Source organism: Poromitra crassiceps (assembly GCF_964638095.1).
Source record: "Poromitra crassiceps genome assembly, contig: HAP1_SCAFFOLD_640, whole genome shotgun sequence".
NCBI lineage: Eukaryota > Metazoa > Chordata > Actinopteri > Beryciformes > Melamphaidae > Poromitra > Poromitra crassiceps.
Window position 1 is genome coordinate 47,501 of NW_028151768.1, and position 16,690 is coordinate 64,190.

A 16,690-nucleotide genomic window follows, 5' to 3' on the forward strand; every position below is an offset into this window, starting at 1 on the left:
TGGGGTAGGAGTCCTGGCCGTGTTTGTGGGTGGTAAGCCGGTGGGGTAGGAGTCCTGGTCGCTGCACTAATGCCTCCTCGGGACGGTCGGGGAAAGCCTGTTTGGAGGGGGAGGGGAACTGGGGGGGGAATAGCGTGATCCTTCCACGTGCTACGTCCTGCCAGTGAAACTCCTCGCTGTCAGGTGAAAATCAGTGGCTGGCAACTGCACATGTATTGGAGGAAGCATGCGCTAGTCTACAACTCTCTCTCTCTGGCAGAGATTAAAAAAAGAAAAAGAATTAGCCTATTCACTCAAACCTTACCAAAACTCATCTTGAACTTGTAAATAGTGTATCCTGATTGTGACTGGTATCGGCTCCTCCAACTCAGCGGTGGTGATATGTGTCAGCTGGCTGCTGGCTCCACCACCAGGAACTCAACTCCCTAATAGCCTTTAGAGGGCCCTTAATCAACGCTTAGCTGCTGGGTCAAAGTTCTGAGGCAAATCCAACTGCAGCCTGCAGGCACAGGCCATGAGCCCACTAGCACTGGATCTACTGCCTGTTTACAAATCCATTTCCCAAGGGAAGGCAGGTGAAATATTTCACATTTTACACTAAGTATGTCGACTTCTGTGAGAACCCGGACCATAGGCCAAAAAGGCTGGAAGTGATGTCATTGAGGAACTAGTGTAAGCAAACAGGGCGGTGTTTTTAAAGCTGTGGGCTAAGATCACAACATGTAACCCGGCCTCAGTTCAAATAGCTGCCCATGTTTTGGGGATCTGCACGCAGTCTGCGCCGACGTCCCGCGCCGCGTTCCCGAGAGGCCTAGCACCTCTCCACAAACACGCACACACACACACACACACACACACACACACACACACACACACACACACACACACACACACATACCAACACGCTTGTTGTGAACGCTCACACAAATCATTCCCTCACACACACACACACACACACACACACACACACACACACACACACACACGCACGCACGACACAGATACACATACTCATTCTACACACATACTCGCTCCCCCCCCCCCCCACACCCACTTTCCCAAAACACAAAGCACATACGCACACACAAACAGACAGCACACCATACACACACACAAACATGGCGCACACACTGAAAACAGCATGCACGCACGCACGCGCGCGCACGCACGCACACACACACACACACACACACACACACACACACACACACACACACACACACACACACACACACACACACACACACACACACACAGTGAGGGGCTGAGGGCACACTGGGGGAAGTCAAGCAGCAACGCAGCCCACTTGCCTGTTGCCAGGAAACGCAGGGTAGCCAGCAGAAGCTGAGGTGATATTTTAACCTTCATTTCGTTGTCGGTCGGCTTGAAGGCCGAAAAATCCTGCTTCCTTTCCCGATGGGTGATTTTCTTCTTCGTCTTGTTGTCGGCTGAGGGGAGAAAATGAAAATGTGGTGTAAGACAACAACAACCCACTCCACTCCACGCATACTGAACTAGCTCTGGGTTGAAGGGGGGACTAAACTGAAGCATAGTGAACTAGCTCTGGGTTGAAGGGGGGACTAAACTGAAGCATAGTGAACTAGCTCTGGGTTGAAGGGGGGACTAAACTGAAGCAAACTGAACTAGCTCTGGGTTGAAGGGGGGACTAAACTGAAGCATAGTGAACTAGCTCTGGGTTGAAGTGGGACTAAACTGAAGCATACTGAACTAGCTCTGGGTTGAAGGGAGACTAAACTGAAGCATACTGAACTAGCTCTGGGTTGAAGGGGGGACTAAACTGAAGCATACTGAACTAGCTCTGGGTTGAAGGGGGGACTAAACTGAAGCATACTGAACTAGCTCTGGGTTGAAGGGGGGACTAAACTGAAGCATAGTGAACTAGCTCTGGGTTGAAGGGGGGACTAAACTGAAGCATACTGAACTAGCTCTGGGTTGGAGGGGAGACTAAACTTGAAGCATAGTGAACTAGCTCTGGGTTGAAGGGGAGACTAAACTGAAGCATAGTGAACTAGCTCTGGGTTGAAGGGGGACTAAACTGAAGCATACTGAACTAGCTCTGGGTTGAAGGGGGACTAAACTTGAAGCATAGTGAACTAGCTCTGGGTTGAAGGGGAGACTAAACTGAAGCATAGTGAACTAGGTCTGGGTTGAAGGGGAGACTAAACTTGAAGCATAGTGAACTAGCTCTGGGTTGAAGGGGAGACTAAACTGAAGCATAGTGAACTAGCTCTGGGTTGAAGGGGGACTAAACTGAAGCATACTGAACTAGCTCTGGGTTGGAGGGGAGACTAAACTTGAAGCATAGTGAACTAGCTCTGGGTTGAAGGGGAGACTAAACTGAAGCATAGTGAACTAGCTCTGGGTTGAAGGGGGACTAAACTGAAGCATAGTGAACTAGCTCTGGGTTGAAGGGGGACTAAACTGAAGCATAGTGAACTAGCTCTGGGTTGAAGGGGGACTAAACTTGAAGCATACTGAACTAGCTCTGGGTTGAAGGGGGACTAAACTGAAGCATAGTGAACTAGCTCTGGGTTGAAGGGGAGACTAAACTGAAGCATACTGAACTAGCTCTGGGTTGAAGGGGGACTAAACTGAAGCATACTGAACTAGCTCTGGGTTGAAGGGGGACTAAACTGAAGCATAGTGAACTAGCTCTGGGTTGAAGGGGGACTAAACTTGAAGCATACTGAACTAGCTCTGGGTTGAAGGGGGACTAAACTGAAGCATAGTGAACTAGCTCTGGGTTGAAGGGGAGACTAAACTGAAGCAAACTGAACTAGCTCTGGGTTGAAGGGGGGACTAAACTGAAGCATAGTGAACTAGCTCTGGGTTGAAGGGGGGACTAAACTGAAGCATACTGAACTAGCTCTGGGTTGAAGGGGAGACTAAACTGAAGCATAGTGAACTAGGTCTGGGTTGAAGGGGGGACTAAACTGAAGCATAGTGAACTAGCTCTGGGTTGAAGGGGAGACTAAACTGAAGCATACTGAACTAGCTCTGGGTTGAAGGGGGGACTAAACTGAAGCATAGTGAACTAGCTCTGGGTTGAAGGGGGACTAAACTGAAGCATAGTGAACTAGCTCTGGGTTGAAGGGGGGACTAAACTGAAGCATACTGAACTACCTCTGGGTTGAAGGGGAGACTAAACTGAAGCATAATGAACTAGCTCTGGGTTGAAGGGGGACTAAACTGAAGCATAGTGAACTAGCTCTGGGTTGAAGGGGAGACTAAACTGAAGCATAGTGAACTAGCTCTGGGTTGAAGGGGGGACTAAACTGAAGCATAGTGAACTAGCTCTGGGTTGAAGGGGAGACTAAACTGAAGCATATTGAACTAGCTCTGGGTTGAAGGGGGGACTAAACTTGAAGCATAGTGAACTAGCTCTGGGTTGAAGGGGGGACTAAACTGAAGTAAACTGAACTAGCTCTGGGTTGAAGGGAGACTAAACTGAAGCATAGTGAACTAGCTCTGGGTTGAAGGGGGACTAAACTGAAGCATATTGAACTAGCTCTGGGTTGAAGGGAGACTAAACTGAAGCATACTGAACTAGCTCTGGGTTGAAGGGGGGACTAAACTTGAAGCATACTGAACTAGCTCTGGGTTGAAGGGGAGACTAAACTGAAGCATACTGAACTAGCTCTGGGTTGAAGGGGGGACTAAACTTGAAGCATACTGAACTAGCTCTGGGTTGAAGGGGGGACTAAACTGAAGCATAGTGAACTAGCTCTGGGTTGAAGGGGGACTAAACTGAAGCATACTGAACTAGCTCTGGGTTGAAGGGGAGACTAAACTGAAGCATAGTGAACTAGCTCTGGGTTGAAGGGGAGACTAAACTTGAAGCATACTGAACTAGCTCTGGGTTGAAGGGGAGACTAAACTGAAGCATAGTGAACTAGCTCTGGGTTGAAGGGGGGACTAAACTTGAAGCATACTGAACTAGCTCTGGGTTGAAGGGGGGACTAAACTTGAAGCATACTGAACTAGCTCTGGGTTGAAGGGGAGACTAAACTGAAGCATAGTGAACTAGCTCTGGGTTGAAGGGGGGACTAAACTGAAGCATATTGAACTAGCTCTGGGTTGAAGGGGGGACTAAACTGAAGCATAGTGAACTAGCTCTGGGTTGAAGGGGGGACTAAACTGAAGCATACTGAACTAGCTCTGGGTTGAAGGGGAGACTAAACTGAAGCATACTGAACTAGCTCTGGGTTGAAGGGGGGACTAAACTGAAGCATAGTGAACTAGCTCTGGGTTGAAGGGGGGACTAAACTGAAGCAAACTGAACTAGCTCTGGGTTGAATGGAGACTAAACTGAAGCATAGTGAACTAGCTCTGGGTTGAAGGGGGGAATAAACTAAAGCATATTGAACTAGCTCTGGGTTGAAGGGGGACTAAACTGAAGCATATTGAACTAGCTCTGGGTTGAAGGGAGACTAAACTGAAGCATACTGAACTAGCTCTGGGTTGAAGGGGGGACTAAACTGAAGCATACTGAACTAGCTCTGGGTTGAAGGGGGGACTAAACTGAAGCATACTGAACTAGCTCTGGGTTGAAGGGGGGACTAAACTGAAGCATATTGAACTAGCTCTGGGTTGAAGGGGGACTAAACTGAAGCATATTGAAGTAGCTCTGGGTTGAAGGGGGACTAAACTTGAGGCATACTGAACTAGCTCTGGGTTGAAGGGGGGACTAAACTGAAGCATAGTGAACTAGCTCTGGGTTGAAGGGGAGACTAAACTGAAGCATAGTGAACTAGCTCTGGGTTGAAGGGGGGACTAAACTGAAGCATAGTGAACTAGCTCTGGGTTGAAGGGGGGACTAAACTGAAGCATAGTGAACTAGCTCTGGGTTGAAGGGGGGACTAAACTGAAGCATAGTGAACTAGCTCTGGGTTGAAGGGGGGACTAAACTGAAGCATAGTGAACTAGCTCTGGGTTGAAGGGGGGACTAAACTGAAGCATAGTGAACTAGCTCTGGGTTGAAGGGGAGACTAAACTGAAGCATACTGAACTAGCTCTGGGTTGAAGGGGGGACTAAACTGAAGCATAGTGAACTAGCTCTGGGTTGAAGGGGAGACTAAACTGAAGCATAGTGAACTAGCTCTGGGTTGAAGGGGGACTAAACTGAAGCATAGTGAACTAGCTCTGGGTTGAAGGGGGACTAAACTGAAGCATACTGAACTAGCTCTGGGTTGAAGGGGGACTAAACTGAAGCATACTGAACTAGCTCTGGGTTGAAGGGGAGACTAAACTGAAGCATAGTGAACTAGCTCTGGGTTGGAGGGGGGACTAAACTGAAGCATAGTGAACTAGCTCTGGGTTGAAGGGGGACTAAACTGAAGCATACTGAACTAGCTCTGGGTTGAAGGGGGGACTAAACTGAAGCATAGTGAACTAGCTCTGGGTTGAAGGGGGACTAAACTGAAGCATACTGAACTAGCTATGGGTTGAAGGGGAGGACTAAACTGAAGCATAGTGAACTAGCTCTGGGTTGAAGGGGGGACTAAACTGAAGCATATTGAACTAGCTCTGGGTTGAAGGGGGACTAAACTTGAAGCATAGTCAACTAGCTCTGGGTTGAAGGGGGGACTAAACTGAAGCATAGTGAACTAGCTCTGGGTTGAAGGGGGACTAAACTGAAGCATACTGAACTAGCTCTGGCTTGAAGGGGAGGACTAAACTGAAGCATAGTGAACTAGCTCTGGGTTGAAGGGGGGACTAAACTGAAGCATATTGAACTAGCTCTGGGTTGAAGGGGGACTAAACTTGAAGCATAGTGAACTAGCTCTGGGTTGAAGGGGGGACTAAACTGAAGCATAGTGAACTAGCTCTGGGTTGAAGGGGGACTAAACTGAAGCATAGTGAACTAGCTCTGGGTTGGAGGGGAGACTAAACTGAAGCATATTGAACTAGCTCTGGGTTGAAGGGGGACTAAACTGAAGCATATTGAACTAGCTCTGGGTTGAAGGGGAGACTAAACTGAAGCATAGTGAACTAGCTCTGGGTTGAAGGGGGGACTAAACTGAAGCAAACTGAACTAGCTCTGGGTTGAAGGGAGACTAAACTGAAGCATAGTGAACTAGCTCTGGGTTGAAGGGGGGACTAAACTGAAGCAAACTGAACTAGCTCTGGGTTGAATGGAGACTAAACTGAAGCATAGTGAACTAGCTCTGGGTTGAAGGGGGGACTAAACTGAAGCATATTGAACTAGCTCTGGGTTGAAGGGGGACTAAACTGAAGCATATTGAACTAGCTCTGGGTTGAAGGGAGACTAAACTGAAGCATACTGAACTAGCTCTGGGTTGAAGGGGGGACTAAACTGAAGCATACTGAACTAGCTCTGGGTTGAAGGGGGGACTAAACTGAAGCATATTGAACTAGCTCTGGGTTGAAGGGGGACTAAACTGAAGCATATTGAACTAGCTCTGGGTTGAAGGGGGACTAAACTGAAGCATAGTGAACTAGCTCTGGGTTGAAGGGGGACTAAACTGAAGCATACTGAACTAGCTCTGGGTTGAAGGGGGACTAAACTGAAGCATACTGAACTAGCTCTGGGTTGAAGGGGAGACTAAACTTGAAGCATACTGAACTAGCTCTGGGTTGAAGGGGGGACTAAACTGAAGCATAGTGAACTAGCTCTGGGTTGAAGGGGAGACTAAACTGAAGCATAGTGAACTAGCTCTGGGTTGAAGGGGGGACTAAACTGAAGCATAGTGAACTAGCTCTGGGTTGAAGGGGGGACTAAACTGAAGCATAGTGAACTAGCTCTGGGTTGAAGGGGGGACTAAACTGAAGCATAGTGAACTAGCTCTGGGTTGAAGGGGGGACTAAACTGAAGCATAGTGAACTAGCTCTGGGTTGAAGGGGAGACTAAACTGAAGCATACTGAACTAGCTCTGGGTTGAAGGGGGGACTAAACTGAAGCATAGTGAACTAGCTCTGGGTTGAAGGGGAGACTAAACTGAAGCATACTGAACTAGCTCTGGGTTGAAGGGGGACTAAACTGAAGCATACTGAACTAGCTCTGGGTTGAAGGGGGACTAAACTGAAGCATACTGAACTAGCTCTGGGTTGAAGGGGAGACTAAACTGAAGCATAGTGAACTAGCTCTGGGTTGGAGGGGGGACTAAACTGAAGCATAGTGAACTAGCTCTGGGTTGAAGGGGGACTAAACTGAAGCATACTGAACTAGCTCTGGGTTGAAGGGGGGACTAAACTGAAGCATAGTGAACTAGCTCTGGGTTGAAGGGGGACTAAACTGAAGCATACTGAACTAGCTCTGGGTTGAAGGGGAGGACTAAACTGAAGCATAGTGAACTAGCTCTGGGTTGAAGGGGGGACTAAACTGAAGCATATTGAACTAGCTCTGGGTTGAAGGGGGACTAAACTTGAAGCATAGTGAACTAGCTCTGGGTTGAAGGGGGGACTAAACTGAAGCATAGTGAACTAGCTCTGGGTTGAAGGGGGACTAAACTGAAGCATAGTGAACTAGCTCTGGGTTGGAGGGGAGACTAAACTGAAGCAAACTGAATTAGCTCTGGGTTGAAGGGGGGACTAAACTGAAGCATAGTGAACTAGCTCTGGGTTGAAGGGGGACTAAACTGAAGCATAGTGAACTAGCTCTGGGTTGAAGGGGGGACTAAACTGAAGCATATTGAACTAGCTCTGGGTTGAAGGGGGGACTAAACTGAAGCATATTGAACTAGCCCTGGGTTGAAGGGGGACTAAACTGAAGCATATTGAACTAGCTCTGGGTTGAAGGGGAGACTAAACTGAAGCATAGTGAACTAGCTCTGGGTTGAAGGGGGGACTAAACTGAAGCAAACTGAACTAGCTCTGGGTTGAAGGGGGGACTAAACTGAAGCATAGTGAACTAGCTCTGGGTTGAAGGGGGGACTAAACTGAAGCATAGTGAACTAGCTCTGGGTTGAAGGGGGGACTAAACTGAAGCATAGTGAACTAGCTCTGGGTTGAAGGGGGGACTAAACTGAAGCATATTGAACTAGCTCTGGGTTGAAGGGGGGACTAAACTGAAGCATAGTGAACTAGCTCTGGGTTGAAGGGGGACTAAACTGAAGCATAGTGAACTAGCTCTGGGTTGAAGGGGGGACTAAACTGAAGCATACTGAACTAGCTCTGGGTTGAAGGGGGACAAAACTGAAGCATATTGAACTAGCTCTGGGTTGGAGGGGGACTAAACTGAAGCATAGTGAACTAGCTCTGGGTTGAAGGGGGGACTAAACTGAAGTATATTGAACTAGCTCTGGGTTGAAGGGGGACTAAACTGAAGCATAGTGAACTAGCTCTGGGTTGAAGGGGGACTAAACTGAAGCATACTGAACTAGCTCTGGGTTGAAGGGGGGACAAAACTGAAGCATAGTGAACTAGCTCTGGGTTGAAGGGGGGACTAAACTGAAGCATATTGAACTAGCTCTGGGTTGAAGGGGGACTAAACTGAAGCATATTGAACTAGCTCTGGGTTGAAGGGGGACTAAACTGAAGCATAGTGAACTAGCTCTGGGTTGAAGGGGGGACAAACCTGAAGCATAGTGAACTAGCTCTGGGTTGAAGGGGGGACTAAACTGAAGCATATTGAACTAGCTCTGGGTTGAAGGGGGACTAAACTGAAGCATATTGAACTAGCTCTGGGTTGAAGGGGGGACAAAACTGAAGCATAGTGAACTAGCTCTGGGTTGAAGGGGGACTAAACTGAAGCATATTGAACTAGCTCTGGGTTGGAGGGGGACTAAACTGAAGCATACTGAACTAGCTCTGGGTTGAAGGGGGACTAAACTGAAGCATATTGAACTAGCTCTGGGTTGAAGGGGGGACTAAACTGAAGCATACTGAACTAGCTCTGGGTTGAAGGGGAGACTAAACTGAAGCATAGTGAACTAGCTCTGGGTTGAAGGGGGGACTAAACTGAAGCATAGTGAACTAGCTCTGGGTTGAAGGGGGGACTAAACTGAAGCATATTGAACTAGCTCTGGGTTGAAGGGGGGACTAAACTGAAGCATATTGAACTAGCTCTGGGTTGAAGGGGGGACTAAACTGAAGCATATTGAACTAGCTCTGGGTTGAAGGGGGGACTAAACTGAAGCATACTGAACTAGCTCTGGGTTGAAGGGGGACTAAACTGAAGCATATTGAACTAGCTCTGGGTTGAAGGGGGGACTAAACTGAAGCATACTGAACTAGCTCTTGGTTGAAGGGGGGACTAAACTCAAGCATACTGAACTAGCTCTGGGTTGAAGGGGGGACTAAACTGAAGCATACTGAACTAGCTCTGGTTTGAAGGGGGACTAAACTGAAGCATATTGAACTAGCTCTGGGTTGAATGGGGACTAAACCAAAGCATAGTGAACTAGCTCTGGGGTTGAAGGGGGACTAAACCAAAGCATAGTGAACTAGCTCTGGGTTGAAGGGGAGACTAAACTTGAAGCATAGTGAACTAGCTCTGGGTTGAAGGGGAGACTAAACTGAAGCATTGTGAACTAGCTCTGGGTTGAAGGGGGGACTAAACTGAAGCATAGTGAACTAGCTCTGGGTTGAAGGGGGGACTAAACTGAAGCATAGTGAACTAGCTCTGGGTTGAAGGGGGGACTAAACTGAAGCATAGTGAACTAGCTCTGGGTTGAAGGGGGACTAAACTGAAGCATAGTGAACTAGCTCTGGGTTGAAGGGGAGACTAAACTGAAGCATAGTGAACTAGCTCTTGGTTGAAGGGGAGACTAAACTTGAAGCATAGCGAACTAGCTCTGGGTTGGAGGGGGACTAAACTGAAGCATATTGAACTAGCTCTGGGTTGGAGGGGGACTAAACTGAAGCATATTGAACTAGCTCTGGGTTGGAGGGGGACTAAACTGAAGCATACTGAACTAGCTCTGGGTTGGAGGGGGACTAAACTGAAGCATATTGAACTAGCTCTGGGTTGGAGGGGGACTAAACTGAAGCATATTGAACTAGCTCTGGGTTGAAGGGGGGACTAAACTGAAGCATAGTGAACTAGCTCTGGGTTGAAGAGGAGACTAAACTGAAGCATAGTGAACTAGCTCTTGGTTGAAGGGGAGACTAAACTTGAAGCATAGTGAACTAGCTCTGGGTTGAAGGGGAGGACTAAACTGAAGCATATTGAACTAGCTCTGGGTTGAAGGGGGACTAAACTGAAGCATATTGAACTAGCTCTGGGTTGAAGGGGGGACTAAACTGAAGCATAGTGAACTAGCTCTGGGTTGAAGGGGGACTAAACTGAAGCAAACTGAACTAGCTCTGGGTTGAAGGGGAGACTAAACTGAAGCATAGTGAACTAGCTCTGGGTTGAAGGGGGACTAAACTGAAGCAAACTGAACTAGCTCTGGGTTGAAGGGGGACTAAACTGAAGCATAGTGAACTAGCTCTGGGTTGAAGGGGGGACTAAACTGAAGCATAGTGAAGTAGCTCTGGGTTGGAGGGGGACTAAACTGAAGCATAGTGAACTAGCTCTGGGTTGGAGGGGGACTAAACTGAAGCATATTGAACTAGCTCTGGGTTGAAGGGGGACTAAACTGAAGCATAGTGAACTAGCTCTTGGTTGAAGGGGGGACTAAACTGAAGCATATTGAACTAGCTCTGGGTTGAAGTGGGACTAAACTGAAGCATATTGAACTAGCTCTGGGTTGAAGGGGGGACTAAACTGAAGCATATTGAACTAGCTCTGGGTTGAAGGGGGGACTAAACTGAAGCATAGTGAACTAGCTCTTGGTTGAAGGGGGGACTAAACTGAAGCATAGTGAACTAGGTCTGGGTTGAAGGGGAGACTAAACTGAAGCATAGTGAACTAGCTCTGGGTTGAAGGGGAGACTAAACTGAAGCATACTGAACTAGCTCTGGGTTGAAGGGGAGACTAAACTGAAGCATAGTGAACTAGTTCTGGGTTGAAGGGGGACTAAACTGAAGCATAGTGAACTAGCTCTGGGTTGAAGTGGGACTAAACTGAAGCATAGTGAACTAGCTCTGGGTTGAAGTGGGACTAAACTGAAGCATACTGAACTAGCTCTGGGTTGAAGGGAGACTAAACTTGAAGCATAGTGAACTAGCTCTGGGTTGAAGTGGGACTAAACTGAAGTTACCCAAAACCTTTTCAGGAAATGTAGCTGTGGAGCCTTTCCCAGAACTACATGTAAAAGAGAGTTGGGGGCTACATTGTTAGCTGAGCACATTCTTAGCATTACTTGAAGATATACACTATGTTTTTAGGCGACAACTAGACTGGCACAAATAATGTCTATAGGCCTTTATACCAGAATACTTCATAGGAGTTTATATAACGAATGTGACCCATTCCTAGTGCAAGAAATGGTTTATTATAAGCAGTGTTGGGGGTAAGTCATTACAAAAGTAACATATTACATGTAATATATTACTTTTAGCAGTAACTCAGTAATATAACTTATTACTTATAGGATTTCAATAATATTATACCAGTTACTTTGTCAAGTAACTCAAGTTACAAATTGACTTACATTTTATTAAATCAAAGCACATATTTCAAAAAGATACAATCATTTCCTAAGCAAACTGTGTTTTTATGCAAATAACCACTACAGATGACAATAACAAAGGAAAAGAATAACATTTAGAATTTTGGATTGTTTACACTGACTTCAAGGCGGTTGAAATTATTTTTCGGGATGGTTCCGGGCAGGGGCGTTTCTACGGGTGGGCCTGGGTAGGCACAGGCCCACCCACTTCTTGCCCTGGCCCACCCAAACCCCCCCCCCCCCCCCCCCCCCCCCGTCGTTTTGCAGCAAATTTGCTGCTGCCTTGCTAGCTAATGGTTTTGTAGCTTAAAAACACAGGGCACATCATCTCCAGAGTCTAATGCATGACGACTTCATGACATCTAGGAATTTTACACGCTTCGCACGCAAAATTTCGTCATGCAATTGCCCCACCAATTTTATCCAGGCCCACCCATAAGCGGCTGGCGACTGCACGTGTATCAGAGGAAGCATGTGTTAGTCTACATTGTCATTGTGGGGGGTGGAGCAACGACCCTTGGCCAAGTACAACTGGGAAGAAAATGGGGAGGAAAATGAGAAGGGGGGAATCAACACAGTCACAAGGAAGTCAACGTGCTATTCCATTTAGCCATACCTTAGCCATACCGCTGGGCTTGGATCAATTTCTACATCAGATTATGGATTTGAGACTGATGCTCTACTCTGAGAGGTGTGACAGTCTACCAGGTGTGACATTTGACAGGGGAACCTACTGTACAAGTCCGTCTCATCCAGGATCTCTGACTTGATGATTTCTTCTATAACGTCCTCCAGAGTGACGATACCCAGAACCTCGTAGAAGGGGTCACCCTCACCCTCATTGTTCACCCTCTGAACTATGGCCAGGTGGGATTTTCCTAGCAACACACACACACACACACACACACACACACACACACACACACACACACACACACACACACACACACACACACACACACACACACACACACACACACACACACACACACACACACACACACACACACAGGTTATAAAGTTGAGGTCATATAGCGATAAAGAGCGTAAAGGTCCACCTTAATGTGTGAAACAGGTCAACCAACGTAAGCACACAAACAGCCTTGCAGTGCAACCATATATGTTTAACAGTATTCTGTCTGGAATATCACATAATACTGCTCAGTCTATTGTAAGGCTAACATTACTGCAGTATGTATTAACAGCAGTGTGCATACAGTATCTGGATCGTATACACACACAGCAGGCGTGACAATTCAATTCAATTCAATTTATAGTTGTCCACAATGTGGAAATTTGTCTTCGGCTTCACAGGTTTGCTTGCACACATGAAAAGTACAGTACACACACAGTACACAGCACAGAAATGATAGGGTACATAATACAACAACAAGACAACAGGACAACAGCACATTACAGACAGCGATAACGGACATGGTTCTGATGTGGATGAGTCTGACGTTTATGAATTTAGCAGATTTATTGTGTTTGGTATGAAAGATTTTTTATAGATGTTCTTGGTTGCTGCAGGAACTCTATAGCGTCGTCCAGAGGGCAGTTTTGTGAACTCATTAAAAAGGGGATGTACAGGGTCACACACAATTTGTCTGGCTTTTCGTGCCACCCGTGTTTTATAAATACATCCAAGTTGTTCTTGTTCTTTCCCAATACTTTTACTTGCCATGTTTGTAATTCGGGACAGTCTATTTCTGTTCTTAACTCCTAGATTCCCAAACCATGTACACATGTCAAAGGTCAAAATACTTTCAATAAGGCTCCTGTAGACAGTCTCCAGAATAGCTTTGCTTATTTTGTATGAATCCAATTTCCTGATTAGATACAAACACTGCATTGCTTTCTGTGATGTATTCTGTGTTGGCTGTGAAACTTACCGTAAATTCCGGACTATAAGGCGCACCGGTGTATAAGCCGCACCTGCAAAGTTGACTATTTTTTTACATATATAAGCCGCACCGGACTATAAGCCGCGGGTGTTTTAATGGGTTTTATTTTATTTTATTTTTTATTGTGTTTTAATGTTTAATTACCATATGTAAGGGTTCATGCACAGAGGGGATTGTCGGGAAAGAGATGGCTGTTTGAGAAAGCTCCCATTTATTAACATTTCAACAAAACAACATAACACAACACCACCTGTGTTGTTTTTTACAGTGCACACAGTGTCCGCGGTGTGGTGAAAAGAGGGCAAGAGAGGAAATTAAAACAGAAGTGGATTTATAGTTAGAAAGAGTGCTAAAAAAGAGAGATTTTTTTTTTTTTTTTTTTTTGAAAAAATCCATAGATAAGCTGCACCGTTATATAAGCCGCAGGGGCCAAAAAAGGCCAAAAAATAGGAAAAAAGGTGCGGCTTATAGTCCGGAATTTACGGTAGATTGGAGTCAAAAAAGGTTCCTAAGTATTTCAACTCCTCTACTGTTTCAACAGGCTGGCCATCAAAACAGATGTAAAATCTTCACCTGCGTTGCGATGACTTGCAATGACCAGCTCCCTAGTTTTAGCTCCATTAATATAAAGGGCACTGTCTTCACACCATTTAATAAGTTCTTCAATGTGGTGGAAGTATGTAGATTCATTAACTGTGTCCCCTGCCTTCATAAGGCCAACTAACACCATATCATCAGCATATTTATACAATTGGCAGATTGCATTCATAATTTGTATTGCATTTGTGTACAAGGAAAATAAAATAGCAGAAAGGACGCAGCCTTGTGGTGCTCCTGTATCCAGGATAACTGTCTCAGAAGTGATGCTACTGCCATAAGGTGACATGAATAAGTAATTGTCATCTGTATTAGTCAGACAACCAGGGATGCAGGATGGTAGTAGTAGAACATGTACACGTTTCAGCGAACACAGAGCCGGGCAAACATTCAGACAGCTAGTGAGACAGTCAGTGAGACAGACAGTGAGACGAAGAGACAGTCAGTCAGTCAGACAGACAGACAGACAGACAGAGAGAGAGACAGTCAGTCAGACAGACAGACAGACAGACAGAGAGAGAGAGAGACAGTCAGTCAGACAGACAGACAGACAGACAGAGAGAGAGACAGTCAGTCAGTCAGACAGACAGACAGACAGACAGACAGACAGACAGACAGAGAGAGAGACAGTCAGTCAGACAGACAGAGAGAGAGACAGTCAGTCAGACAGCCAGAGAGACAGTCAGACGGACAGTCGTTCATCACATGAACCCTGCTAGCCCTCCCTCCCTCCCTCCCTCCCTCCCTCCACATCTGTGTTCCCAGGACCCTCCTGTGTGCTGTACCATCTGAAAAAAAAGAAACCCACCGTGCACACAGACAATATTGTCACGCAAAACGCTAAACAGATTCTTTGCCTTTTCTCAGCTTGTGATCATTTAAAAGGAATTTTCCAGAGGCCCGGGCTAATATTAGCCCCTGTGCAAAATGAAGTTTCCATTGGACCCCGGCGATATTCTCACCGAGCGAACCAGCGGAGGGCGGAGCCTCCGCTCGCTGCGTGATCAGATTGTCTCGGAGTGAGTCGTTTGCATGCAGATAGGCCTGGGTGTAAACAGTGGCACCTGTATGCGTGTGTGTGTGTGTGTGTGTGTGTGTGTGTGTGTGTGTGTGTGTGTGTGTGTGAGCGCACGTGTGTGTGTGTGTGTGTGTGCGCGAGCATATGTGTGTGTGTATTTGTGGAGAACACACACAGGTACATGGCTCCTCGCTGTGCGCATGCTGCTTCAGCTAAAGGCCTTCTGGGCTGATCACCAAGTGTGTTTTATAGCCCTGCGGCTCTCTGCATCCTCACTGACAGCACACTGACGTCACTGTACACAGCCTAACAGAGTATGAACAGAATGATGTGCATAGGGCTGGGTATATCGTTGAACAAAATACCATATGAGTACCAATACCAGATACCGATACCAAATAGGGTACTTCATTCTATACATTTTTTTGCTTTGTTCATCCTACTTCATTCGATACTAGGGGTGTCACGATATTTCGTCGCACGATATATCGCGATATCGAAACGTCACGATATGCGTATCGTCAGAAAAAAATGATATCGTAAAAAAAAAAAAAAAAAAAAAATCTCCTGAATAATAATAGAACAAATTTAGCAGAATCAACACGCATGAGTGAGGGGGTAGACTACTACTGGCATGGCAAAACAGTTCAAGGGGTACATAAGATTACATAAGCTTAGGGACCATTGAGCATGAGTTATTTAAGAAATAGATTGTATACTTTATTTTTCTTTCACCATGCAACAAACATTTAGTTTGTGACAGTGTGACACATTCTATTGCAAGAGAAGCATTGTCTTCCATGTTGTTTTCTAGTTATTATAATAACAATTTCCAAAAACAATATTTTTCCAGTATTTTCCCAGGGCTCCCTTGAAAAGAGGTTTCGATTTCAACGGGACTCACATGGTTAAATAAATGATAAATAAATACATAAAAATTATTTACTTTTGTTAAAAAAAATATTGTTAAAATATCGTATCGTATCGTTATCGTGAACCCAATATCGTGTATCGTATCGTATCGTGAAATTAGTGTATCGTGACACCCCTATTCGATACCCATCATGTGAATTTGAACGTTTTGGTGGCATCTGGGCACACTGAACTGCCAACTCCGTCGCATACCGCACGACGCTTGACTACATACAGACTGTAGGGGTTGTAGCTGCTGTCAATGGGCCAATCACATGTCGCCTTACATCGAAGAGTGCTTGTGGTGATGATTGACTGCGAGCAAAACCACAATACAATTCGGAGAGAAAAAAATTGAGATCTGCAGTGTGTTAAAAAAGGATTGAATGCAGGTATCGTTTGACTGAAGAAGTTTCAATACTAGTTTGTACTGGGTTATTTCGGCCGATACTTTAAAGTTATCAAATAGCGATACCGAGCCCTAGCGCGCACGCACGCACGCACGCACGCACGCACGCACGCACGCACGCACACACACACACACACACACACACACACACACACACACACACACACACACACACACACACACACACACACACACACACAGACACACACACACACACACACACACACACACACAGACACACACACACACACTGGATGCTTTCAATAACACTCAGGTTACACCTAGAGGGCTGGTAGAGTAAAGACTCCCAAAG

The 16,690-nt window shown here is 46.1% G+C and overlaps 1 protein-coding gene across 1 annotated transcript in view; it reads right to left on the reverse strand.

The window, feature by feature from the left end:
• The window catches only part of LOC310771426 (metal transporter CNNM2-like), a gene marked incomplete at its 5' end in the record, with an annotated part of 34,241 nt that extends 21,826 nt beyond the window's left edge, over positions 1–12,415 (reverse strand). Inside the window, 2 exons of the mRNA XM_083664039.1 lie at positions 1,311–1,448; positions 12,272–12,415. Coding sequence (XP_083520165.1) covers positions 1,311–1,448; positions 12,272–12,415 — 282 coding nt within the window. The remainder of the gene's footprint in view (positions 1–1,310; positions 1,449–12,271) is intronic.
• Between the last annotated feature and the right edge of the window lie 4,275 nt (positions 12,416–16,690).